Raw genomic sequence first — 26415 nt, 5'->3', positions numbered from 1 at the left:
CTCCAAGTACGCCAAAGAGCATTCAAGCACACCTGAGTCTAAGGGCTCGAATGCTCCAGCAGCAGCCACTAGGCTCCTCCCCGCCCCTCACTTCCACCTCACAGGCCCCACTCCAGCCAGCCCAGGTGGGCTCTCCTCTCCCATCTCTCTGGATTGCCAGGAGTCTTGATACACTACCTCAGTATAGCACGTCAGACAGCCTCCTATGCTAGCACGCCCAGGGCCTGGGCCCTCACCTTGCAGCACTGTTCACTCCAGCCTGTGCACACAAAGCCCCACACGGGGGCAATCCTCAGCCTTCCTTTGCCTGTAACAACAGGTGAAGCTCATCTATGCACCACTGTCATGGGTCTAGTGACTGGCAGCCAGGTGAACCCCAGCCAGGTGTCTGTGACCCCGCTCTTCCTCCCATATAAATGACACTAAAACAATAACCTTAAATTTGACTTAATTCATATACATCCACATGCATTAACCTTTCACTAATAACATTTCTGGCAACGGCCCTCACAATCAAGACAGACCGGCACAGAACACACAGGAGAGGCTGGGGCAGTAGGTTTCAAAAACTCACTTTATTCCAATGTGAAATGAAGACGTGGTGGTTTAAAAACAAGAAAAAGTTCTCGATCAGCTGTGGGGATGCCTCGATTGCTAGCTCACGCCCACTCCCTTTGAAACAAGGTGTTTGGACAGACCATACCCATAAGCAGCTACCCCCAGGCAGAGGCCTCCCCTCTGAACAGCTCCCTCAAGCTCACAAGGGGGGCACTCCCGGCCCCCCGAGGGCTCCAACAGCAGGCACAGAAGCAGCACAGGCAGGCGGGAGAGGGAGCAGCCGGGGCCTGTGGGGGCCACCACCTTCCATGCTGTCTCCACCTGCCACACCCAGAGGTACTCTCTGTTGAAGGTGCTTGTGTGGCAAGAACGAGGTAGGGAGCTGGGCTCCACAAACAAATGACAATCACTCCTGTACCTGGTAACTTACCCCCAGAATCCATGATTCAGGCCTGGTTCCCCCAGGCCCTTGCCCTACCCACTCCCCCACTGTGCGTTAGGCAGCTCAGGTTAAAATGGTGAGAAGGATACATTCAGACCACAGCCCCCAAGGTATCCCCAGCTAAGGAGCAGGGAGCAGGAGGCAGACAGGTGCGGTTTGGGCACAGGGGCCCACCCTGCACCCCCCACCCCAAGCACAGCCAGGACAGACCCAACCACAACTAATAAAGCCACTGCAGCTCTCATCGTGCCACAGAGCTAAAGTGCACCCCAGCTCTTCAGCCCTGCCACAGGTCTGGCTCCCCATCCCAGGACACAGGAAAGCTCCCCCTTTTTTGGCTTCAAACCTGGGCTGCAAGCCAGGTTGGGCCCAGGGGTAGTGGCAGCAGAAGCAGCAGCCATAATGTCAAACATACAAATGACCTGAGAAATTGCATCTGCACGTCACCCACTCGGACCTGACTCGGGCTATGTACAGGTTAGGAAGGACGGATCAAGACGCTAACGGGCATGGACACACTCGCACACACCTGCTTGAGGATGGGGGCGCCTGAGGGGCACCTGCCCCCCAGCTGGGAACTGATGCCCACACACTCCATTCACGTGTCTTCAATTAGGCCTCTGCATCAATATATTCATTGAACCAGTGCAAAAACATCTCTCGGGGGGCAGGCAGGCCAGGCCGGGGTCCCAGGAGGATGCTGGGGGTGGGGTTGGGGTTGGAAATGCGGAAGAAGAGGGACTTGCTTCCTCTCCCGATCTGCAGGGCGCGCCCCCCTCTCCTGGAGTCTGGATCATTGGGTAACGGGGCAGCTGACTGACTGTCCGTTGTCTCTCTCTCTACCCCTGCAAGCTTGGGGAAGGAGGGTCCTTGGCCCCCTGGGGCTGGGAGGCTGCATCCTCTGAGGCCCCCGCTGGGTCAGGCTCGGTGGCCATGGGCTCTTCAGCCTTATCCCTGTTTTTGCTGGCTTCCTGGAGCTGGTGCCGCCGCGCCACCTCAGCTTTCAGATTCTCCAAGTCTTTTTGGCTGAGTAGAAGGATGGGGGTTGGTGTCAGAGCAGGCCTGGGCCCGCTGTCACCTCACTGGCTTTGCTTAAACTTAAACACGGGACGAGACCAGGCTCCGTGCTTTGGTGAGATACATGCATGGAACAAGCGCTTTCTTCCCCCCTGAGAGCAGAAAGGCCCCTAACTGCTAGAGAAGAACTCCAAGCACTCGCCAGAGGCCTCAGTTAAGGCCCGGCCCCCCCTCAGCCTTTACACCCAGTCCAAACCTGCCACCTCCTGTGCTGGTTCCCACAGCAGATCACGCACAGAAAACGAGAGCTGAGAGGGTGGGCAGCACACGAAAGGGCCGCCATGAACTCCCTAACCACTGGCTGACCAAACCTGTGTCCCACCCCGTGGGAGGGAGACAAGACTGGGGCGCTCATGAAAGCAGCACTATTTCTAAGGGCCACACCAGAGCTCTGGGGGTTGGATGCAAGTCACAGACCTACACTGGGATAGCAGGAAGTCAGAGAAAGAAGGATGCCACTTTTCACATACTGATTTGGAAAAAGCTCCAAAATATATTAAGTGAAGGAAAAAACACCAATACTTATGCATGTTTGCTACAAAAAAAAGGTAAAAAAAAAGATTATAGCCCTGGCTGGTGTGGCTCAGTGGACTGAGCACCGGCCTGCGAACCAAAGGGTCACTGGTTCGATTCCTAGTCGGGGCACATGCCTGGGTTGCAGGCCAGGTCCCCAGGAGGGGATCCGTGAAAGGCAACCACGCATTGATGTTTCTCTCCCAATGTTTAAGAAAAAAAAATTACAGTTATTTATTCAATTATGCAGAGTATTTCCATAAGGATTCATCAGAAACTTCTCACCTGCGGCTATATATCCCAGTTTTGAGCCATGTTAATATATTAAATGTTTTAAAAAACAAAAAACTAAGGGCCAACTTCCAACTGGGAGTGGGGGACAGGTGGAGGAGGGGCCTCACCTGAGCGGAATGAAGAGGATGCCGTTGATGACATTGAGCTGTTCCAAGACACTGGCCATGCTGGGGGCTGTGAACTGAGGGGTGGCAGGGAAGATGAGTCATAGTGTAGGGTCTGGGAGGTTAGGGTGGGGGCCCCCAGCTCCATCCCAGGCATACCTTTAGGGGTGGGATGTTGGCGCTGGGGCCGTTGCGGTAGATCTCGTTCATGGTGCGCTGCAGGGCCACAGCCTGCTGGGTCAGGCACTTGAGGTACTCGGAGCTCTCCTTGGTCTTCTCATGGTCCTCGCCCAGCTGCGGGGGGAGAGCGCGGCACAGGCAAGAAGGGATCAGGGCTGCCCAAGCACCAGGCCCAGGTGCAGCCCCCAGTCCCTGCCGCAGCTCACCTGGGTCTTGTAGATGGTGTAGCCTTCTTTCTCGTGCTGTAGGGCTGACCGGAACTCGGCTTTGCTCTCGTAGACCCGGGCGACAAGGTGGTGGCTACAGGAAGTGTGATGCAGGGGCAAAGGAAGGACATGAATAGGCCGGGGTAGTGGGGGCCTGACGGGGTGGGTATGCAGATCAATCTAGACCCTGCTCTAGAATCTACCCGAGGTACAACAAGCCCAGGACTCAGAGAAGGAATGGAAGGTGACAGAAATTTCCTCAGGAGTCAGACCAAAGACAGAGCACTGGGTCCCGTGCTCAATCCAAGTGCTTCCTGGGACCCTGTCCCTGTGGCCCTGGGTATTTGGGCCTAGGCCCCCCAGCCCCCTAGCCCAATGCAGCCTCACCTGAGGGCCACTTTGAGGGACTTGGGCCCGTGGTACTTGGTGCTGACAGCCAGCGCATTCTCCAGGAAGCGCAGCGAGAGGTCATACTCCATCACCCCATGCAGCACCAGCCCGATGTTGTTCTGGGGGCAGTCGGGAGGGCCCTGGTCAGCTCCCGCGCCCCTGGGGCTGAGGCTCACCCCGCCACCCCTCCTCAGCACTCACGTCCAACAGTGCCATCTCAGGGTGGTCTTCCCCGAACACGAGCAGCATGAGGTAGCGAGCGCGGTACAGCAGGCTCAGGGCGGTGGACAGCTGGCTGCTGGCAAAGCAGTACAGGGCCAGGTGCATCTGCAGGGGCAGCTGTGTCAGGCCAGGGCGACCACAGGCCCACCCAGCTGTGCAGCCCCCACCCCAACAGCCACTCACATATTCCTGGATGGTGTTGGGGTGCTCGATGCCCATCACTCGCTCGCTCATCAGCACGGCCTTCTGCTGGTTACTGAGGGCCTGGAGAGGAGGGGGGCTGTCATCCTGGGATGGGTGCCTCCCTGCACCCCGCCTACCTGACTCTGGACCCTCCAGTCCCCACAGTAGCTTGGCCTTCGTCCCCTCTGGCTGCACTTCCTGTTTTTGCTATACACGAAGGCAGCAGAGAAGGGGTTCAGCAGAGTTCAGCTGTGTGTGAGCCCCACTGTGAGACTGCTCTACCTTTTAAAACTGTGTCTGAAACCTTGTTTCCTCCAAACAAAATGATGTAAATACATGCATACAAATCTAAAGCTAAAATTTAAAAAATAAAAACTGAAAAGAAACCCATACACAGACAAAAGACTCTGTGACTGCAGGCGACTGGGGAGCCTACTGCAGGCCTGAAACACGCAGCAGCCCCTGGAGCCCTGGGGCCGACCAGCAGGCGGCAGACTGGCCAAGGACAACAGCAGGGGTGCCCCAAGCGGCTTCACGGAGCGTCTCTGAGGTACGGGGCATGGTGAGTCTCAGAACTTATCCCCCCAGCGGCCCCATGAAGGGAGGCCCAGCCCTCACCCCACTCTACAGCAGCCCTCCAGGACGTCACTACATAGTGGTGGAGATGGGGGAGGCCCAGGCAGAACAACGGACTCCTGGGACCCCTGGTCTCTGCCTGATCCTCCATGTGCCCCCTGCCCCCCTAAGCCTGGGGAGCAGCCTCTCCAGCCCCTTGGAGACAGAGGCCCCGCTAGGAAGTGAGCCACAGGGGGTGAGAACACAGCCCTGGCTCCCTCACTTGCCAGATCCCAATGCCAGGCCAGGCCCAAGGCCTCTGCTGACACAGCCCCGCGGGTGCTCAAGGCCCACCTCGGCGTAGTCACCCATGATGTAGTGGAGACGGGCCAGGAGGCGCAGGCAGGCGCAGATCTCCACGTGCATGGCTCCGTACACGTTGTTGAACAGGTTCAGGGCCTCGTTGATGAGCTCGCAGCCCTCCTTCAGGAAGCCTGCAGGGCACCCCCAAGGGTGGCAAGGTCAGGGCCAGGCCAGGGAATCCCCCTCCCCCTGGTCACACCTGGCCACGCACCCTGCTGTACTTTGGCCTGTCCGCTCTGGAAAAAGTGGAAGGCGTCCGAGGCCTTGGGGTTGACATGCTTGACCACGGGGAAGATGTTGAGCACGTCCTCCTCAGTGAAGGCGGGTTTGTGGCGGCTGTCGAAGCTGTACTCCTTTAGCAGGACCTGGGGGACACAGCCAACACCCACATACCCACAGGCTGCCTCAGACCCAGGCTCCAATGGCCAGAACCTCCCGACCCGCCACCACGTATGGAGAGACAGCGCCCAACGCCGGCCCTGTGGACCTTATGGAAGCCTGAGCACGGGGGGGACAGTCCACCCCGTGCCTACCTGAATCCCAGTTTTGAGGGAGATCTCCCGCAGCAGCGTGATCTTCTGCAGGCCATACGTCTCCACGGCCTGGTCCACGGACTCACTGGGGAGAGGTGGCAGATGGGCCTCAGCGGCCCCCCTCCCATCTCTCTCTCTTCTCAACAGCTGCCCCTCCACCTGAGCAGGGTCCAGGTGCCCTCCGGGCTACCTGCACACTCTAGCCAGCACCTAACAGCCCTCATACCCCCCTCCCCCAGCGAGCTCACCCACAGCTCCCCAAGTCCCCTGCTCCTGCCTGCCCCATGGGCTATCGGAGGTCCCCAGTGCCTGCCATGCCCCTCACATACCACTCGAGGCTGAAGTCAAAGTAGTTCTTGGCCTCCTGACAGATGTTCTTCCACAGCTCCTGGGGGGTCATGACAGCCCAGGCAGTGTTATCTGCCGCCCCTGGAGGCCGGTTTCTCCTCCTCCTGTTCCTCTTCTTAGAGATCAGCTCATCGGCAGGCAGGTGGGCCACAGGGTTGGGGTAGGAGCTCAGGAAGCAGTTCAGGAAGTGACTGATGGCAGCTGAGAGGCCCGAGAGCTCAACTCCCTGTGAGGGAGGTTTGGACTCAAGTCATGAGGGCCCCTGGGCCCCAACCCAGGCCTCTGCCCTGGGCCCCCACACTACCCCTTGAAGGAGGAAACAGTGCTACCTGCAAGTACGTCTTGAAGATGTGCTTAGCAGAGCGGGTGATGAGCTCTCCGATGCCAATTTTCTACAATGATTGAAAGAGGGAAGTCGTGGTGAGCCCAGGCCTCCCCCAGGCCCCACTGTCCACAACCCGCCTTGAGCACCACTCACGTAGATGTGGTCCAGCTGGTCTCGCGCCGGGCTCCGGAGCACCAGGTCCAGCACCTTGCCCAGGTAGCGCATGTTGATGCCACGCTGGCGCATCACCTCAGACAGTGTGGCCCCGTCCATGGGCAGCACCACGTGGTCCGTGCAGTCCTTCACCTGCAGGCTGCAGTGGATCAGGGCCCTGCCTAGGCCCTCTGCCTCCTCTTACCTTGGGTCTCCCTTGGGGAGCTCACACTACCATGAGGTCCACCCAAGGGGAAGCAGGGGATGAAGACCCCGGCTCCCAGTCAGGAAGAGAGAAGGAGACAAAGCAGCAGCAAGGACATGACAATTTGTCTCCCAACCCTCCACACAAGCTAAGGAAACTGGGGGACTGCCAGGCGCACTTGACAGGGAAGCAGGGATGAGGGCACCCCACAGGCGATGAACCAAGAGAGCCCAACAAGCAGCACAGGCTCCCCTCAGACCAGGAGGGAAGGAGCAGAGCTGACTGCCCCTTGGATGGCCTGGCGGACAGCACGGCAGGCTCGGCTCCAAGGGCGGAGACAAGCGTACCACCTGATCACGGAGCTACCTTAGTAGGGAGCAAGCACCTCGGCACCCACAAGGTCTACATATAAAGCTTGTGAGGGTGCAGAGGACAGAACCTCTCCCCGTTCCTCTCAGATGCCCCCCTGCACCTCTCTCACACGGGCTCAGAGGACCAGTGCCCAGCCGCCAGCCCATATGGGGGGCACAAGAGAGCAGAGCCTATGTCTGCGGCCTCCCTTGGTCTCTCCGGGTCAGTGGCCCCTCTGTACAACCAGGAAAAGTATCCTGCCCGACCCGCCTTGCAAGTCAGCAGGTCTAAGGAAGTCACTCCTGTGAAGGTCCCACGAGCCTCCAAGGTTGAGCCTATACCAGTGCCCTCTGTGTAGCCCCCTTGCTGCAACCCTGCCCCTGTGGCCCTGTCCTCACCAAGCCGGGGATTTGGCAGGAGAGCAGGAAGGCAGCGGCATCTTTCAGCAGCTGCTTCTGGTCCCGCACTTCCTCCTGGCAGGACTCAGGAAAGCGAACGCCTGTGGGAGGGAGAGTAGAGGCTTGAGCCAGGAGAAGGGAGGTGGAGATAGCAAGACAGACGGCATTGCTCAGGTGGGGGACCAGGCCCACCAGCATCGATGATCCCACAGTGCTCTGCCCGCCCTGCTCCACCACCTGCCTGGTGAGAAGATGTCAGGGTTGAAGCGAACATCGAAAGCCGTACTGCTGATGGAGCCCACTGCCTTGCACGCGTTGCGAATCACCTCCCGGCTCCGTGGGTCTGCTGTGGAGACAGGGCCCGCTGGGAGGCAGCCCATTCCACTACTGGTGGGCCCACTGTCCTAAGCCTCCCCCCAGCTCCTTGCCAAGATGTCCGTCTGCCTCTCTTTGACTGGGTCTTGAGCCACTGGTGGCAACCACCAGCTGCCAAGACAGGCCTAAGGCTCCCCCAGCACCCACAGCAGCCGCACCTGTCCCGTCATCCGAGGCGATGGTCTCTGCCAGCTCCTTCACCTTGGCCAGGCCACTGGCACTGCTGCCCTCCTCTTCACTTCCTGCCTCGGGTCCCAGAGGGTCTTCAGACTTGGACTCCAAGGAGAGTAGGCTGCCATTTTCCAGTGAGATGGGGGATTCCACCTTGCTGGCTTTCTGCTGCATCAGCTGCAGGGCAGCCAACTTCATGAAGAGGAGATACCTAGAGTGCAGCAGACAGGACAGAGACAGGAACAAGAAAGGGCTGGCAGCAGCCTCGCTGGCCTTCCTGCTGGCTACAGGGCCCAGAACCCAGCCCTAGGATCCTGACTGGCTGGGGTTAACAAATGTTGGGGCTGGACACCCTGACGGCACAGGCCACATCCTGCCCCATATGTAAGCATCGGCGCCTATGTGCATGTGCCAGCTTAGCACCTCTACCAGGGGCAGCAGGTCCCAGCAAAAAGCAAAATCTCAGATGGGAAGAGGACAACTGGGGTGAGGTGTGGGTCAGGAGTGGCTCACCAAGCAGGCCAGGGCTCTCAAAATTGACAGGAACCCAGTGGCATGGTGAGAGAGAGAACTATTCATGGGGTGGGACATTTGATGTACCTGATCCTTAAGCACTAAATGCCAACCGCCTTGACGCCCCCTGTTCCCTCTCCCAGTCCCCGGCACCAGGACCTTCAAAAACACCCTCACAGATTTCCACACGATCCTCAGGGGGGCAGCATCACTTCAGCTGAGAGCCACTGGTCTGAGCCCGGCGGGGGCAGGGCCAGAGCAGTCTGTAATGCCCGTTGCCAGGGCCAGTTCTTCTCCACTCCCCAAAGCCACTCCCTCAGGATCAGGCCCAGAAGCCTTTCAGCAGGGCCAGCCCGGCCTTGCTCCTCACCTGTGCTCCACGAAGGCGTCCACCAACTCCTGGCGCAGGCAGCACAGCTTGTGCCGGTGGTTGCGGGGGAAGCCGGCCCGGGTGCACTCCTCAGGCAGCTGCTCACCAGGCACAGGCAGGAAGTTGAGGTCAGGCGGGAAGGTGCGCAGCAGGTCGAGGATGTAGTGGCGCCCGTCGTTGCCAATGATGCCCTTGCACTCCACAGAGGAGCAGAGCTCCACCTCCTCATCGCGGTCATTGAGCACCCGGTGCCTCAGGATCTTGAGGGGCCGGCTCGTGCGCTCCAGGAGCTCCAGGTATCGCGGGTGCGACACCACTGTCTTGCCAAAGTCGATGGAGCCATAGATGACACTCTGCTCCTGGTCCCGCTCCAGGATGCCGGGGATGATGGACTGAGCCGTGACACGGTAGCCACGGTAATCCACCACCACTGTTCCCAGCGTGTACAGCCCCTCCACGTCCACCGCGTTGTACGTGCGCACACCATTCAGGTCATTGGCAGGTGCCACGTAGGCCGCCACATCCCCGCCGAAATCCTTGTAGTGGTCGCGGACGTCAAAGCCCAGGCTGAAGAAGATGTTGTTCCAGATGAACATCTGCATCTTGGTCTCCTCACTAGGGTTGATGGCCATCACGTTGCCATCGATGACCGCCATGGCACCCCGTGTGGCCGCTGCAGTGAAGTCACTGTGCACCTACAGGGGAACGGCCGAGGCTGGGAGGGCCAGAGAGGCCCCATCTGCGAGCATGCCAGCTTTTGGCCTACGTGGCCCGGCTCGCCCATGTGGCAGAGACAAGGAGGCTACCTTGGGGGCTGAGAGCTCTAGCATCAATTTCCTTACATTTGGAAAAGGGCAAAAAAGAAAGCTTTTTTTTTTTTTTTTTAACTTATCACTTGGAGAGAAGAGAGCTTAGCTGACTAACAAGCAGTGGAAGGGCTGGAATGGGTGTGGGACCCACCACTTCCATGCCCAGTGGACCCAGACAGGCCAACCCTTGGACCCGTTTTCTCGTCTGTGGAGTAGCGACAACAGAGACGCTGACTCCGACCTTTACAAGGTGCTGAGGGAGCGCGGGGCAGGGCCTGTGAACCCTGCACAGCCCCCGGCAAAGCCGGCACCAGAGCACTTAGATCTCACTCACTGTTACCATCTCTGGGCTGTAAGACTTTATTAACTTTTGTTTTTTGAAGGCACTATTTTCCCCTCAGGTCTCTTATCTTAGGAAGAGTACTAATAACATCACAGTTGGGGATTTGTGCCCAGGTGAGGACCCGATGGCAGTCAGTGGAGGGCAGAAAGCCGGAATGGACCTTGTCACCTGCCCACACTAGAGGCAGGTCCCCCTCCTACCCACGGACCCCAGGCTCTGAGAGGCCAGAAAAAGGAGTTGGGGGCCAGCAGAACACACCGCAGGGCACTCTGTCAGTCTGCCCTGCTTTCTCACCTGCCCACCAGAAAACCAGCGATGTGGCAGGTGGGTCTGAGGCTGCCAGTCAGGCACCAGGGGACAGGGGTACCTTAAATATGGCTCTTTCTCGAAGCAGCCGCTCCGGCAGGTTCTTGCGGGGCAGTTCCCTCGTGGTCTGCAGCTCCTCATTCCAGTCCCGGGTCTGCAAAGGGACGGGGGAGGGAGACACTGGCTCAGCCCATGCCCCACAACCTGCTCTGGGCAGCCCCGTCCTCTTCTTCCCCACAGACAGCCCCACAGGCTCTCGAGTGAAAAAGACAGATGAGCAGATGGAGCTTCCAGGGACACACACAGAACCCAACCTGGAACCCACCAGGGGAGAAGAAGGGAGATGACCAGAAAGGACAAGGCCAGGCCGCAAGCACCTGTCCAGGAATGTGCTCCTCGTAGCCCAGCCTGGAGGTGTAGGCATCCTCGGCACGCACACAGTCCATGGCATGCTCTGCCTGAGGGGCCGTCCAGCTGTACACCTGGAATGGGGTGGCAATCCTCTCGAACGGGTGGCGCTGGACCCTATGACAGGCAGAGGAGGGGAGATGGGGCAGCCCGCCCAGCTCAGAACCCTGCCCTGGGCCCTTCTCTGAGCTCCCCCAACCGGCTCCAGTGTCTCCCTGCCCTGAGACCTGCTGTTGGCGGGTCCCACAAAGCATGAGGGCAGCTCTCCTAGAACTGCTACCTCGGGGCCTGGCTGACAGCTAGCTCCCTGAGGGAGGCTCTGGGGAGCTGGGCACAGATTCTTAGGGCAGAAAAGCTTGAGTTCAGCCCTGGTCGCTGTGGCTCAATGGAATGAGCACTGGCCTGCGAACCAAAAGGTCGCCTGTTGGATTCCTGGTCAGAGCACGTGCCTGGGTTGCGGGCCAGGTCCCCAGTTGGGGGTGTACAAGAGGCAACCAATAGAAGTATATCTCTCAGACATCAATGTTTCCCTCCCTCTCTTTCACCTTCCCTTCTCCTCTTTAAAAATAAATAGAATATTTAAAAAAAAGAAATGCTAGAGTTCAGGCTGGCTGGTTCACCCCACCTCCTGGTGGCACGTGAGACGAGGGGCACAGAGGAGGCAGAGGCGCTACCTTTTCTTCTGCAGTGCAGCGAAGTTTTTTTTGAAGGTCGGGCTGATCTGGTTGAGCAGCTCCACCAGGGAATGGCTGAGGAAGCGGGGGCTGGCGGGCTTGGGGTTGAAGTGGTAAGCTGTAGACCTGCAGAGAGGGTGGTCACTGGGAGGGCACCCCAAGGGGCTGCCCACAGACCTGGAAAGGGCTCACACAAGGACTCACTGGTTCAGGTAAAAGCCCCGCGTGGACGCCGTGATGCTGACTTGCCGGTCCTCGGCCGTGATCACAAACAGGTACATGAGGTCCCCGTGCATCTTGCGGTTCCCAGGGGGTGGGTTCCAGCCACTCATGGTGAGCACTTTCAGACATTGCAAGGGCTGCAGGAATGGCCTAGCATGAGTGGGTCAGGCCTCCTGGTACAGCGGTTCCAACCCCACCGGAGACCTATTCCCAGCTTTACTCTGGAATCCCACCTTCCAGTCGCGGTTCTGGGGCTGCAGGGGACACAATGGCCGCTCCCGGCTCCCTGGCAGGATGTACTCAGGTGGCGTGCAGTCAATGGGGTCCATCTCCAAGCCCTTCTTCCGCTTCCCGCTGTCTGAGGGACCCGAGGCTGGTGGTCAGCACAGGGCCACCGAGGGGCCCTCCGTTCCCCCAGTAAATTGGCCCCAGGATGCATGCCTCTGGTCCCACCCCCTGCAGACAAGACAGCCAAGCCCTCAGCACTTTCGCCGGCCCCTGGCTAACTCTCTCCTGGCCCTTCTGCCCAGCCCTGGCCCCAATTTTTCCTTCACCTCCCAGGTCGCCATCGGTAAAGACACTGAGAAAGGACAAGGAGTTGCAGTCCACCCCGTTGAAGGCATCAGATGGGTCCAGGCTCTTGAGCAGGTCTCGGACGTGGCGCACGTGGATTCGGGCCTCGCGTACCGTGTACGGCTCTGGTGGGACGGAGTTGGTGGCAGAGTGTTGCCAGGGCTCTGCTCCCTGCAACTACCCACCCGACGGTACTACCACGGGGGTCTGGATTTTTCCATTGTAGGCTTTCATTTACAAATCCCATTATAGACACAAGAGCTGGAGTTCTGGTTCTAACACACACACCTGCCTGTTGGTCAGCAGGGACCTTTGTTCGCAAAGTACCTTTTGCCAAAAGGCACAAGAAATGCCCGTGGAAGTGCACACAGGCCTCAGGAGCTCACGCGTCCCTGCTCTGTTCATAAGTGTTGTCACGGGTGAGCAGGCCTGCAGGACTGCACGCTCCAGGCAGCCCGAGGACCTGCCTACCGGACTGGACAGAATGACAATGCTGGCCCCCCAGGGTGTGTTTTGTGAAATGTTAACGAGGGCTCTGGTGGCAGAGGAGAGAGGTTCCACGATCAACCTATTTTGGACACAGTTAGGTCACATTTTTTCCACATATCCTCTTAATAAGCAGACACAACTGAAACCTTTGAGCCACTTCTCCCTAGGAGACCCAAGTTCACAGGTTTTGCTTTGCAACCAAACCAGCCTTACCACACCAGCTGATCACTCCACACTGGGCCTGACCTCCCTGCTCAAGGGTTGTGAAAGTTTAACTTCCTTAAGAGATATAACTTTTTCTCTACAGAATTTCACTGGACCAATGTCAAGCCCTTGCTTGGTATTGTCTGTTTTAATCAACCCTGATATTTAACCCACGAAGGGGAAAGGTGCGCAGGGGACAGCCTGAGAGGCAGAACCGTGCTCCCATGCCGCCTCTACAAGTCTGCCACCACCCGAGCCTCCACGGGCTCATCACTGGCCAGTCGGGGTGGGTGGCGTGCCGCCTGGCCCTGCCTCTCTGTGCCCTCCCTTGGCTGACAGCCCAACTTCAAGACGAACCTTCCACCACGCGTAGCACTGAGCCCTCCTGCAGCCCCTCAACGCTGCGCAGCTCGGAAAAGTGGTCCAGCATGTTGCCGTCCAGGTGCAGCGAGAAGCAGGTGCGATGACACGTGTCTTCACGGTCCATGAGCACTTGGTGGATCTCCTGTACCATCTCCTGGGGGGACACCTGCCGGAGAGAAGGCCCCGACCACCCTGGTGAGGACATTCTTTCCCCAGCCCAAAGTACGTGGGTCCTTAGAATCGATGCCCCAAGTAATCAGTTTCCCACTTTCTGGCTTTTCAGTTCTAGGCCCTGTCCATACACACAAGCCCATCTGCAGCTGTGTGCGCGTGCAAGGTACACACATGTCTGCAGGGCGAAGTCTGGCCCTGTTATCCTCAGGCTTAAACCATGAGCCAGACCTGAGCACAGCAGCAGGAGACATAACAATGGTGGAAAGAAAACAGCAATCTTGCCTTCTCCCTTGCCCAATGTCAAGGTCCCCAGGGCACAAATGGCCTCCCCACTTCAAGAAGGGTTACTCTGGGACCAAGCCTGTGGGTACAGAGGACACAGGGAAGCATTGTCTGGTTCCCCTATGAGTTGCCAGTCTGCATGACCTCTGGGTGGGCTCTCCTCTCCCAATACCACTCTCCTCTCAGGCAAATGGTAGCAACACAGGCAGAGAGACGTGACTTCCCTGAGTACAGAGCAGAGGGCTGGGAGCCCTGGGACCCCCACACCACCAGCCACTACCATACATCCCCAACAGGGCTGGCAATCCCTGCTGCCAGCTGTCTGATAGCAATGGGACAATGGCTTGAACCTGGATCCCCACACCCACCAGGCTGGCTGAGTGACACTGGGCAAGGTAAAGTTAGGCTTCCAGCCTGTGATGGGAGGGCCAGGGCGAGCAAGGGCAAAGCTTGGCTTTCCACCCTCATCCTCCCAAAGCAGCCTGGCCCCTGGACCCCGCACCTCTCTTCCATCTCACCTGTAGGGAAAAGGGCTCAATCCCTGGGGCCAGAATCTTCACAGAAAAGCCCGTGTCCTGAATGACAATGACTTCCTGTCCAGTGGTCTCCTCTCCCGGCTCCGCCTCATCCAGTCCATTTTCCCGCGGCAGTTCGGTGGGCCCCTCTTCCTTCTTCAGGCGCTCTGGGCAGTCCCCATTCAGCAGCATGACTGTAGGCAGCTCTGTGGGCAACAAGGAAGGGACTCAGTGAGATGGGCCTAGCTGGTCAGGCGGGGCATCCACCTCACCCACCAGGGTGGGCACATACCCTGTAGGATGGTGCCTGCCTGTTCCCCAGACCCTGCAGTCCAGCCTCAGCCTGGGCACACAGCTTCCACTGCAGGCCACTGCCAGAGGCCTTCCACATCCTGGGCCCGCCCGTCCCCCTCGCTCCTCCGTCTACCAGTCTGGCTTTCAGCTGAGCCCGGTGTCCGAACCACTCTCCCCAGGGTCACCAAAGCCTCCTTTTTAAAAAATGTTTTAAAAAACCTATGATTTTTTTTTCATTGCTTTTAAAGAGATAGGAAAGGAGAGCGAGAAACATAATAAATGCAAGAGAGAAGCATAAATTAGTTGCCTTGTTTATGTGCCTGGACTGGGGATCAAACCCACAACCTGGGTATGTGCCCTGACTGGGAATCAACCCCACAACCCCTGAGTTACAGGACAATGCTCCAACCAACTGAGCCACACCAGCCAGGGCACCAAAGCCACTCTGAGGGTCCAACCCAAGGATCTTCTCTGGCCTTAACATGTCTAGCATCTCAGCAGCATCCCTCCCAGCATCACCAAAGACTCATCTTGTCAGCATGGAATTCACCCCAATCTAGCCACCCCACATAAACTCCACTGGTCATGGGACTGGGGTTCTGTGGCCACGGCTCCGGTACAGGCCACTTCCCCTAGTTCAAGAGCACTACTCAGAACCTTTTAATACTCCCCACTGCTCACAAGGTCCAAGCTTCTTAGGCCAACATCCTTCGGCACCAACCTTAAGTCCATCTCAGCTCCTACCAGCTCTCCCTGACAAGGGGTAGTTACACCAACCTACTCTGAAGTCCGAGAACAGGCCACATGTCTTCCTTTCCATCTGTGCTTTTGTTTACTCTGCCCCTGATATCACATTCCATCCAGAAACTTCTATTCATTCAACAAGACCTAAGCAAAATAAACTCTCCTCTCTAAAGAATTACTGCCTCCCGGTGTCCCCAAAGTCAGGCTCACCCCCTCCGGAGCACCTGTTCTGCCATACTCTGGGTGGCGTTCACAACAGTGCTCTATCTTCCTCCTCCCTTCTCGCCCAGGCACAATAGAAAGGCACTAAGTTAATGAATTAATTACTGTAAACATGTCGTTAAGTCCAATATTTGTGAAAAGCACCCAACTCACATGCTGTGGAGAGGCGGGGAGGAGGTGACAAAACCTTCCAACCACACCCATGCACTCAGGGGGACAAAGGAGAGCCTTGCCACCTGGGGAGAGAGGACCTCCCCGCAGAAGTCCTCCGGCAAAACTCAGGCTGCCTGGATGCTTGCTCGGCCCAAGGAGCCTTCCCACCAGCCTGCCTGGCAGCCAGACTGGCCCCTTGCATGCCTGGCAGCTCGGGACAAGTCAGCTCACCCAGCTCTGCTCTGGATTCGGCTCATCCCGTCCTGACCCTACCTCCTCTTCCTCACCCAGCTGTTAGCAGTGGGGCTGGGGTGCACTTCCCCAGAGCTGTACGGGGCCCTATGCAGACCCACAGAAACATGCAGCAGGGCCCTTGGGAAAACAGATAAGCCCAGCACAGAAGGGCAAGCCAGGGAGGCCACTCCCTCTTCCCCAGGTCCCCTTAACACAGTGATAAACAGGACTGCTAGGAACTCAGATACAGTCCTCTCCTCCTCCCTCCAAATTAGGATATATGAGGCCCAGAAAAGTTCAGAGCCCTGTCCAAGGTCAAGAGACAAGAGTGAACCCTGGATTCCTACACCACCATGCCACCACACTGCCCTCCACCCTGGCCACCATGAACCTTCAGTGACCATCACCACCCCAGTCCCTTTCCCCAGCACATCTCTCCAAACCAGAAATAAAACTCCCGGGAACCACAAGGATGCACAAGGACTGCTCCTTCCAGGGCGTGCACAGCACAGCCAGACCCAGATCCCTAGCAAGTGAGCAGCCAGACCAAGGGGAGAACTTGGACTACTCTGATGAAGCAGACAGGGGCAGGAGGGCAGGGAGAAGGGCGGTGATTGGTCCCTTTCAAAAGGCAGAAAGAGGGATGGCAGAAGATATGGGGCACTTCCCCCAACTGGGTTTCTGAGAAATGCCTTGTAGGCTGGCAAGACCCTGGGATGAGAAGAGACACAGGAAAGGGCCCCCACCCAATACAGAGCAGCAGCTCTTAAGTCTGAGACCCCACAAGTGGAAAATCAGGGAACCCGACCCAGACAGGCAGCTGCACTCGCTGAATGTGGGCCGGGGGTGGGGGGACAGGGAGGAGGGCAGGGAAGACAAGGCAAGGGTGGCCACAACTCCCACTCTCCCTTCTGCAGCCCAGGGGGCCTGCCCAGAAGGCACCTCGCACCCGGTTCCCACCCCAGATTTCAAAGGAATATGGCTGGTTCCCAGGGGCTCCACTCCCCTGGACAGTGAGACCTACCCCTCCTCCTTCCTTTAAGGGACCCTAAAAGTCTCCCTACCACTGCATTAAGACCAAGTAATCTCCCTACAAGAGGCTGGCCACCTGGCTCACTGCCCCTGCAGCCCACCTGGTATGGTCAGCAGCTGACCTCTCCGGGGCTCTGGAGTCTCTTGACCGCCATTGCAGCAAAGCAACTGGCTCTCCGGCTCAGGCCCAGCGCTGTCTGTGTCCCTCATTCCGGCCTCTGCCACTACCCTTGCCCCCATGCAGCTGGTCGGCCCAGGGCTGGAGCTCTGGCTGGCTTCGGGTTTCAGTGGGGCCAGGCCTGCTGGGGCGGCCACGGGAAGGGCACACTCCCCCTGCCTTGAATCCTGCTCAAGGTCGGCCAGAAGGACAGCTGTGGGCCAGGAGGCCCTGGCGGCTCCACGACCCCAGGTAGACTTGCTACCAGCACTCAGATCTGCCTCCCTGTGCCCCCCAGAAAGGGGGTCACTACTGACAAAGCTATTAGGGGGGCAGGAGAACCCAGAGTTTAGGGTACCTGGGCCCCTGAAGATCAAGGGCCCTGGGGACTGGCTGGCAGAGGCAGGGCCCAGCAAGGGGGTCCTCTCCTCAGCCCCAATCCCAGCGGGGGTGGGCAGGACCGCTTCAGCCAGCTGCCGGCAACAGCTGGTGCAGACCCAGACCCAGGCCATGAGGTGGCCACCCCTGTCTACCAGTTGCAGACGCTGAGCACCGTCTGCCTCCTGGGTCAAGGGGCTGGCTGGGGCCTCTTCATGCTGTCCCCTGCAGGTGACCCTTCCTGAGAAGTCACTGGTTCTGGCGGGAGAAGGGATGGGCTCCCAGTCTCCCAGAGAACAACTGCACCCGTGCCCCAGGCCTCTAGCTCCACCAAGAAGCTGGCAGGCTCTGCCTTCCCTTCCCAGCAGCCCCTGCTCTGCCAGGAGAACACCAAGTCTCTCCCCCGGGAGGGAAGCAGAGCTGGCAGCAAGAAGCCAAAGGCTGTTCAGCTGTGAAGAAGAAACATGTGGAGAAAGAACATGCCCAGCCTCGCCAGGGCGCCTTCCCAGGGCCTCTGACTTGTTGCCACGGCCCAGCCAGGGCCGCTCCAGCATCCACACTAACCAGGGTGGAGGCAGGGAGCCAGGCTCACTCCAGCCTCCTCCCCTCCAGTCCAGTCCTGTCCCAGGTAGTCCAGATGGCCCCGCACGGGTCAGGCCCTCAGCCTCTCCACAGCACCCACCAAAGGTAGAGCCTGCATACACCAGACGTGGTGCTAAGAGCCAGGCCCTGGCAGAGCCCTTCTTATCCTACCCTCCTTCCCAAACACACCCTAGCCCTCCAGAGAAGGGAGTGGGGCAGGCGATGGTGGGGACAGTCACCTCCATTCAGGGCACCACAAAGCTAACGCTCACTCCAGGCCCAGCCCACAGCCATTTGCTCCATCAGCTCGGCCAGCCCATCTCACTCGATGAAACTGAGGTTCCAGATAGCTAGTAAGCAAGCTGCCCAAGGTCACAGAGGCAACGGGCTGCCAAACCAAGTCAAAAACAAAAAGCAAAACAAAACAAAACAACCCCCAGGTCTGTGAGATGCCCAAGCTTCGGCATCTGAGGGCAACTCCCCCAGGCTGTGGCACCCTGTGACCCTTCCTAGGCTCCAGGACTAGGCCTGGGAGGCAAATCTCTCCCCAGCCATAAGATCTCCCCCCAAGCCTCTACACCCCTGGGCTGGCACCCCCTCTTCTCATCACAGAGAGCATTCCTGAGTATATGGGCATTAGGGAAAGAGAAAAAGTGGTTTTCTGCAGAATGGGAAGGGGTCACCCAAACAGCACTGAGTACATACATCCCTAGTCTTGACTGGCTAGATCAGAATGGAGAGCTAAACCACAGCCCTGCCCTGGCCTGGGAGCACAGGGACCCCATGAACAGCAGAACGGAGGGGGCAGAAAAGAAACTAGGCCATCTCAGGTGGCCTCTGTGTGCCTTCCCCAGCCTGGCATGGCCTCACTCGGTAGACTGTGCCAGGCCAGGGCCAGGCCCCGCCCCAGCCACGGCCTCCTAGCACGTGAGGCTCCAGCAGGAAGTAAGGCCCCAAAAGACATATCACCCATCCCAGGAGTCCTGGGCTTCAAGGGAAAGAGGTGAGGGCAGGTGAGCAGCCTATGGAAGACCCCAAGGATATGGGCACTTCTCTTCCCTCCTTCCAGTTCCCCAGGCCAGAAGCAGGTCTGCAGGGCCCGGGCCAAGGCTCCTCAAGCTGCTTTACTCTGACCTACCAAGAGAAGAGCTGTCAGATCCTGTCAGGGAGCCCCTATGAGCCCCCAGGCTCCTCTTCAGTCTTCCAGCCCCTTCTCAGCTCTGGGCCCCAACTCCAAGGAGCCCTCCCCTAAAGCAAAAGGAACTAGACACACCAACTGCAAACTTGAAAAACCTGCCTGTTCTCTTAACCCCTAAAAGCAGCTTTATTCCCAAGAAGGTAAGTGACCTTTGCTTCCCCCCACAAAGGGCCCTGATCACCTCCTCAAGGGGATGGGGGAGCCTTCCAAAGCTGGGTCCTGAAGTCAGAAGCCTGGGGAAGAGTCTGTGGTGGGTCTCCATTAACGTCCCCTCCTTCTCCGAATAGTCAGGCAGGCTGGAATTCAAGTCCTACCTATCTAAACTAGCTTCCCAGAAACGTAAGGAAGCCAATCAGTGCTCCACCAATAGTATGCTCCCAGTTTCCCCAAAACAAACAGCTGTGCCTTTCCCCGAAAGCAGGTTGCCCCAGACAGAGCTTCTCAGCATGTAGCTGAGGAGGGGTCTCACTCAGACCCCCAGAGGAACACTCCAATAGACTCCCCCTCCTCAGCCCTCACAGCAGTGTATGATCCCAGCCAATGTGTCTGTCCCAGCTTCTTCCGGGATACACAGGGCAGCCTTGGCATACTGGCCTTGAGCTGGAGATCCAAATGCTCTCAACAGCCAAATCACCATGTGACCTTGGGCAAGTCGCTTCATCTCTTCAGGTCTCTTTGCTAGAGGGGAAGTCAGCCAGCCCCTCTTATCTGCCCCTCCATTCAGAGCCACCTGAGGGCAAAGCCTGCAAGGTTGGCATCATCATCAACTGTCCTTCAGCCCAAACTGCTTTGTCCAGGCAATCAGCAAAACTGCCACCATACCCATCCCCTACTACAAAGTAAACTGGCTGTGACAGGTGGCAGGGTCAGAGAGCCTACCTGACACTGTTCACATCCCAACTCACCACCAGAGGTTGGGCAGGGAAACGAAAACGACTCACCCTGCTGAGGAGAGTTGGGAGGAAGTGGGAAACACAGGTAGTTCTGCCCTCCACTCGGGGAAGAAAAGGACCACAGACAATGCCTGAGGCTCTGAGGAAGCTGTGGAGCTGACAACTGACAGGCTGGGCAGGAACTTCAGCCTCAAAGCTGGACTCGGAGACATGATGGAAGGGAACAGAAGGTCCAGGAGAAGTGGAGAGAAGCAGGCCCCACCAGAGAAACCGGCAGCCACTCCCAAAGCCAGGGCCACACAGTCCCCATGGGAGAGAGCTGGGAGCTCTACACCACACTGCCGACCTTTGCCTTAAAAACTGACGCTGTGAACTGACTCTCTTTTCGCAATAAGGCGGGTTAATGATCAAGTTCTGGCACAAACACCTCTTCCTGCCAAGGAGTTTGGCTTTGGCCCCACACACAGGCAGACCCCTAACCTGGAAGAGAGATCGGAGCCTGAAGACCTAGGGTTAAAGCCTTAACTCTGAGAAGGTACCAGAGAAACCCCCTGACAAAACTCATCCTAACTAGCGCTCTTCTCACAAACCAAGCTTGGGAGGTCCTAAGTGGAGCCTCGCTTGCAGGGCTGCAGTGGAGCACAGCAACGCTTAGGACCCTGACGTGAAGGAGCAAGTGTCAGTGACCCCAGCCCAGAGGGCTCTCCAGGACTCGGGCAGAGAGGAGGTGGGGCCGCCGATTCTATCCATCTACGGCAGCGGCGCACCCCGAAACCGCGTGTGCACGCACGTGTCCCCGCGATCTGGCGCGCGTGTGCCTGCCGCCGCTGCCCTTCCCGGGACCCCACGTGCGAAGCCCCGGCCGGCTGCAGCCGGGGGCGACAGTGAAGGTGACCTTCAGGGCGGGGGCGGCCCGGTGGAAGGCCCAGCGAGATACAACCCAGACCGGTGCGGAGAAAAGGCGGCGGTCCCCGTGGAACCCCGACCCACCTCCCCCAGCTCGGCCAGGTCCAGCCTACACTGCCTGACTCCCGGCTGGTCCCGGCCCCACTCACCGGCTGAGCCCGGCCGCCCCTTGCCACCAGCCTGTGAGCTAGGTTCCCGGGCGCTGTCGGCCGGGGCGGCCGCCGGCAACTCGTCCGTTTTGATGACCATGGCGGCGGGATCCGGCGTCCGGCTCAACTGTCGGTGCCGCCCGCCGCGCCACTAACCCAAGTGCCCTGCTCTCCGCGGGCCGCTGCGGGAAGGACGGAGTCACCGGCCCACGTGGTGCGCGCTGTAACCTTTGACCCCACCGCCGCTTCCCCTGCCCCGCCTCCGCGCCCGACCCGGTCCACGGCGGCCCGCGAGGGACAAAACACGTGGAGCTTTTTGGCCCGCTACCAAAGCTGTGACTCTCCCCGAATGTCTTAAAGGGAACGTACACTGATTCAGAGAAGAGAGAGGCTTCAGGCCTCCTGGTAGAAGGGCGGGGCTTCAAAGAGAAATCCCGGGAGTTCCCTCCCAGTAGGGCGGGCACCTTGACCTTGAGTGAAGACTCTTCTGACACTGCCTTTGCCAACCGTCCCCTCCCCCAATGGTCCTCTGCTTCCAATTGCAAAACTGCCAAGTGACCACGCGGTCTCTAATCTGCGATGTTAGCGTGACCCTCAGCACCTTCCTCTCCAAATTTGCCCTTTGCCGCTGAAGCGGTGGGGCTGGGATGCTTGGCTTTTTGAGAAGAGGGTGGAGGGCAGCCAAGGGTTTGGTCACTAGAGGCAGGGGTAGAGAGAGTGGCAAATGGTGTTGAAGTGTCAGAAATGGACCACTAAACTTTGTCCTGAGCCACAACGAGCTTCTTCCTGCCAGCAACCTCGACAGCCCCACCAGGTGATTTCTCATTTTCAGACTGGTACAGTCACCCCATTTTACAGTGGAGGAAGCAGAGACCAAGGTGGCACAGAGAGCAAGAAGTACAGCTTGGTCCAACCAAATCCACAGCCTGGACACTAACAGTGGTTCATATTTTCAGATGTTTGAGGCTTGGTGGGGACTAAGATGTGAGGTCAAAGAATGCTGCCTAGTGACATTTACCTGGTCTTGCCAGTGAACTGACGCATTCCAGAAGCAGAGAGTGGGGAGTGTCTTCTATGCACAGGCCCGAGAAACCATTGGGAAGCACTTAAAGCATATTCCTGACATTTTCCAGGATCTAATGGGAATTGGGGAGCTGAAGCTGCAAAGGTGGGCTGGGACAGGCCCTAGGGCCTCATAAAAATTGCAAAGAAACGTGGACTTTGTCCCGCAGTACAGGTGGTGGGAAGGGGAGCTGGTGAAAAGCTTTGAACATTTAAGCAGGAGGAAGAGAAGGGAGAAATGCTCTGGTTGCTTGCTGTGTGGTGTGTAAGGCAGACTGGGCTCCACTATCAAGAGATGAGTTAGGACTATTGCACAAGAAGCCTGGAAATAAGAGCAAGACCAGACTGCTGGGTGTACATAAGAGGCAGGCAGCCAGGGTAGTGCACAAACCTAATGCTGGATTTGATTGGAAATTTGCATCCTGCAACCTTTTCTCTTTTTGTAAACCTAAGCAAGTCTCTTGACTTTCACCCCGCTGAAAGGCACTTCCTCTGTCATATAAAAACCCCTAGCTGTCTAGGCTCACTTAGCTATCGGGAAGAGATGGTGGTAGCACTTGGAAGAGCTCAGTGCTACAGGAAGATCAGAGATAAACTGGATCCAGTCCCTGCCAGGAAAAGTTTCAGTCTGGTGGATGCAGTGAGATGCGCATAGCAACTTCATGTACAAGGCTGCAGAATAAACGCCTTTAGAGAAGGTTCTGATGAATGCAGAGGAGGCAGTCTGGGAGGGCTTTTTAGAAGATGCTGCTCTGAACTGAGCTTTGAAGGGTAAAAAGGATTCTAATGAGCAAGTCAGTGGAATCATATGAGCAGACACAGAAGGAGGGACACTAGGAACTTGTTCATTCATTTAGTTATTTCTTTTTTTTAAACATTTTAATTTTACTTACAGTGTTGTAGTAAATTCACATGGGTCAAACTTCATGAAGTATAAAATGTGCAATTTCTTGCCTGCCCCAGCCACCTAGTTTCCCTTCCCGAATCAACAAGTTTATCAAGTTTTTAATATTCTTATAGAAAGATTCTTTGCATATAAAAGTGTATGTGTATGGCCCTGGCTGGGCAGCTTGGTTGGTTAGAGCATTGTCCCAATATTCCAAGGTTGCAGGTTCCATCCCTGGTCAGGGCACATTCAGGAATCAACCAGTGAATGCATAAAGGAGTGAAACAACAAATTGATGTTTCTCTCTCTCTTTCTCTCCTTTCCCTTTCCTCTCTCTCTTTCAAATCAATAAGAAGAGTGTATTTGTGTGTGTGTGTGTGTGTGTGTGTGTACATACATGTATATATATCCCTTGAGTTACACTATGGTAACATACTGTACCTGCGCTTCTTCACCCTGATTTGTTTTGTGAAAAATTTTTTTTATTGATTTTAGAGAGAAAGAAAAAGAGAGAGAGAGAGAGAGAGAGAGAGAGAGAGAAACCTTAATTTGTTGTCCACTTATTTATGTATTCATTGATTGATTTTTGTATGTGCCTAGACTGGGGATTGAACCTGCAACATTAGCATATGGGGACGATGCTCTAACCAATTCAGCTACCTGGCCAGGAATCTACCCTGATTTTTAAAAATTTAATATATTCTGGAGATTGTTCCATTATCAGTACACAAAGAGCTTTCTCATTCCATTTTAGAGAGTTTTAAGAGTTTTTAAATGATTTTATGTATTTATTTTTAGAGAGAGGGGAAGGGAAAGAGAATATAGGGAGAGAAACATCAGTGTGTGGTTGCCTCTGAAGCGCCCCCAACTGGGGACCTGGCCCGAAACCCAAGGATGTGCCCTGACTGGGAATTGAACCAGTGACCTCTTGATTTGCAGGCTGGCACTCAGTCCACTGAGCCATACCAGCCAGGGCTTAACCAGTTTCTTGACTGATGGGTACTTGGTTTGTATTCATGGAACTCAAGAAATTTGGAAAATTGTACCAAGTCTTGTGTCGCTGAAATTGAAATTGGAAGCCTCCTTCATGTTGGTAAGAGTTTTAACACTGGGGGCAACAGGCTTGAGGATTGGGAGAAAGATACACATAAGGAGTCATCATCTGACCACTTTCTGTATGGGCAGGTGGTCTCACCTCTGATCACACAGTGAACAGATTGTTTCTTGCATTCAAACTGCCTTCATCAATGTATTTTCATGACAGCAACTATTCCCACCACTTTCCCTGACTATTTCTACCATTGCCTCTATATTGTGCTATGGTTAAGGTGACCACATAATTTATCATCCAAACCAGGACACTTCTGAGAGTGAAAGTGGATACTATTAACAATGACATTGGATCAACAGGCACAAACCGAGACTGTCTTGGCCAAACTGGGATGTTTGGTTCTCAAGTGATGAGTCCAGCTGATATGCCGGGGAACTTCTTGAAGACAAGGACCACACCCTCTTTATCTGGGTATCCCCAGCATTTTCTCAGATGTACTATCGGTGTTTAATGCTCGCTTGCTGATTGAATGGATGAGCAGGGTTTAGGGAGTGCCAAGCAGTCCTTTCAAGGGCTCCACAGGGTGCTAAGGGGGGAGCGTTCCTAGCAGCCCAGCCTTTCACCTTTGATCCCCATCGTTATTTATAATTATTGGGCTTTCTGCACAAATATCCCCTTTGAGTACTGTATGCTTTGACCCTTGAATCCTAAGCTTCAGACCATTTTTACAACACCTGGCTGAGACCCACGAGGCTGAATCCTGGAAAGACACTGGCCTTCCTCTCCTGTCCTCCTTATGGTCAGGGGCTGTGAGTGTCCACTGGTCAGCATGGGTACTGGTGACTAAGGGGTTCCAGAAGCCTTAGAACCTGTAACTTGACTTCCATGGGTCCTCTTCCCTTCCCTAGCAGGCTCTTGTTACATAGTCCCCACCAGGGACTGCAGGGCTGTCTGGGTGGTACTCCCAGCACCTCAGTTTCCCATCTTTAGGGCCCCTGGGTAAAGATGCTAAGAGGGAGGTTTATCAAGGCTTAGATCTAGCCTATGTAATTAGCTTGCTTAAAGCCTCCTACCTCCCTAATTATTGTTATGATGAATGTACCTGTTCAGCTGGGCATTCCTATTTTCCTCCACCTTTTCAGAATTCCCAGCCCTCTGGGTAGCAGGAGGGAGCCCCCCTACCTCACTGGCCTTACTCTAGGGACCTACAAGGAAGGAAGTGCTCCACCTCCTTCACTTCCAAACCTGTGTGGGCAGAACTGCCAGGAGGGAAGGGGTAAAATTCAGCGAGATGCCCTGAGCCTCAGTCTCCGGATCTGTGAAATGAGGTGGTTGTATAGAGGATGTCTGAGCTACCTGACACTGACTTCGCACATCTTTACCGCACACTGTGATACCAGCTGGGCGCAGCAGAGCACCCCCAGGGGTCTTTGGAGGGACCCTAAGGCCAATCCCTTCTTTCCCTTCCCTGTCTTCTCTCCCTTTTTTTTTTTTTTTTTTTTTAGATTATACATGGGACCCCAAAGTCCTGGGCCAATGCTTATCCAGGGCTGGGCCTTTCCTGTTCTAGTTGCCCCGGGAGATAAAAGGCCAAGAACAAGTCTGGTCCCAGCCCATCCTGGATTCACACCTGATTCCCAGAGGTTGGAGCAAGGAACTGAACTGAGAGGGGACAATGTGGGTCTGCCTGCCTGCTCCACCTGAATGCACTGGGCATGTGACTTCAAGTCTAGCCCCATCTCTGACTTCTTCACTATGTGACCTTGAGTAAGCTACTTACCTTTTCTGTATGCCAGCTTCCCTGAGAGCAGTATCCTGGGGACAGATGTGGGAGCCATCCCATGTCTGTGAAGTCAAATTTAGATACCATTGTGCCTGTTAAAATCCTTCTCAGTCCTGGCAGCTGGAAGTGGTCACTCCCTCCCCAGAGCTCCATGAATATTTTATTCAATTGATTTTATTGTTAGTGTCCTCTTGTTTTTCTTCCACTGATTGTTCTTGGACATCAACAGGACTCTTGAGATTGGCAAGGTACTAAAACTCAACTCAAAATGGCTTTAAAAAGTGTGTCACGGAGTGAGGAGACCAAGAGCAAATTACTAAATGCAATAGGATCCTGGGTAGGATATTGGCACAGAAAGAGGACTCGAGCGCAGAAACTGATGAAATTCAAATAAGGTCTGTGGTTTAGTTGTCATGTACCAATGTTAATGTCTCAGTTTTGATAATTGTGCTATGATAAAGTAAGGTGTTAACATTAAGAGAAAGTTGGGTGAGGGACAT

The 26415-nt window shown here is 56.2% G+C and overlaps 1 protein-coding gene across 3 annotated transcripts; it reads right to left on the bottom strand.

Moving 5' to 3' along the window:
• Positions 1 to 556: 556 nt before the first annotated feature.
• On the bottom strand, positions 557 to 21353 carry CLUH (clustered mitochondria homolog). 3 transcript variants are annotated; one of them, XM_036033279.1, is made up of 26 exons: positions 21134 to 21353; positions 14195 to 14397; positions 13215 to 13386; positions 12146 to 12289; positions 11825 to 11949; positions 11574 to 11728; positions 11370 to 11495; positions 10665 to 10812; positions 10349 to 10441; positions 8830 to 9524; positions 7934 to 8157; positions 7642 to 7764; positions 7401 to 7501; positions 6447 to 6599; positions 6298 to 6360; positions 5950 to 6194; positions 5621 to 5705; positions 5299 to 5452; positions 5079 to 5218; positions 4170 to 4250; positions 3966 to 4091; positions 3762 to 3883; positions 3375 to 3468; positions 3148 to 3282; positions 2992 to 3065; positions 557 to 2026 (listed from the first exon to the last, which is right to left on the bottom strand). In XM_036033279.1, the coding sequence occupies exons 1-26, from the start codon at positions 21231 to 21233 to the stop codon at positions 1840 to 1842; spliced, it is 4068 nt and encodes a 1355-aa protein (XP_035889172.1). In that variant the 5' UTR covers positions 21234 to 21353; the 3' UTR covers positions 557 to 1839. The 3 variants fall into 3 exon arrangements, with proteins under 3 accessions (XP_035889172.1, XP_028374939.1, XP_028374941.1); XM_028519138.2 differs by having other exon boundaries at positions 7642 to 7746; XM_028519140.2 differs by having other exon boundaries at positions 7642 to 7743.
• Positions 21354 to 26415: the final 5062 nt, after the last annotated feature.

Source organism: Phyllostomus discolor, chromosome 8 (assembly GCF_004126475.2).
Source record: "Phyllostomus discolor isolate MPI-MPIP mPhyDis1 chromosome 8, mPhyDis1.pri.v3, whole genome shotgun sequence".
Lineage (NCBI taxonomy): Eukaryota > Metazoa > Chordata > Mammalia > Chiroptera > Phyllostomidae > Phyllostomus > Phyllostomus discolor.
The sequence above is the reverse complement of the archived record's forward strand: the minus strand, read 5'-3'. Positions and strand labels throughout refer to the sequence as shown.

Excerpts from the sequence above, each read along its gene's own strand:
- CLUH (XM_036033279.1), bottom strand. The coding sequence starts at position 21,233 with ATGGTCATCAAAACGGACGAGTTGCCGGCGGCCGCCCCGGCCGACAGC. Across the intron at positions 3,884-3,965 it reads CTGAGATGGCACTGTTGGAC|AACAACATCGGGCTGGTGCT; the intron begins GTGAGTGCTGAG and ends GACTGCCCCCAG. Across the intron at positions 3,283-3,374 it reads ACACCATCTACAAGACCCAG|CTGGGCGAGGACCATGAGAA; the intron begins GTGAGCTGCGGC and ends CTCCCCCCGCAG.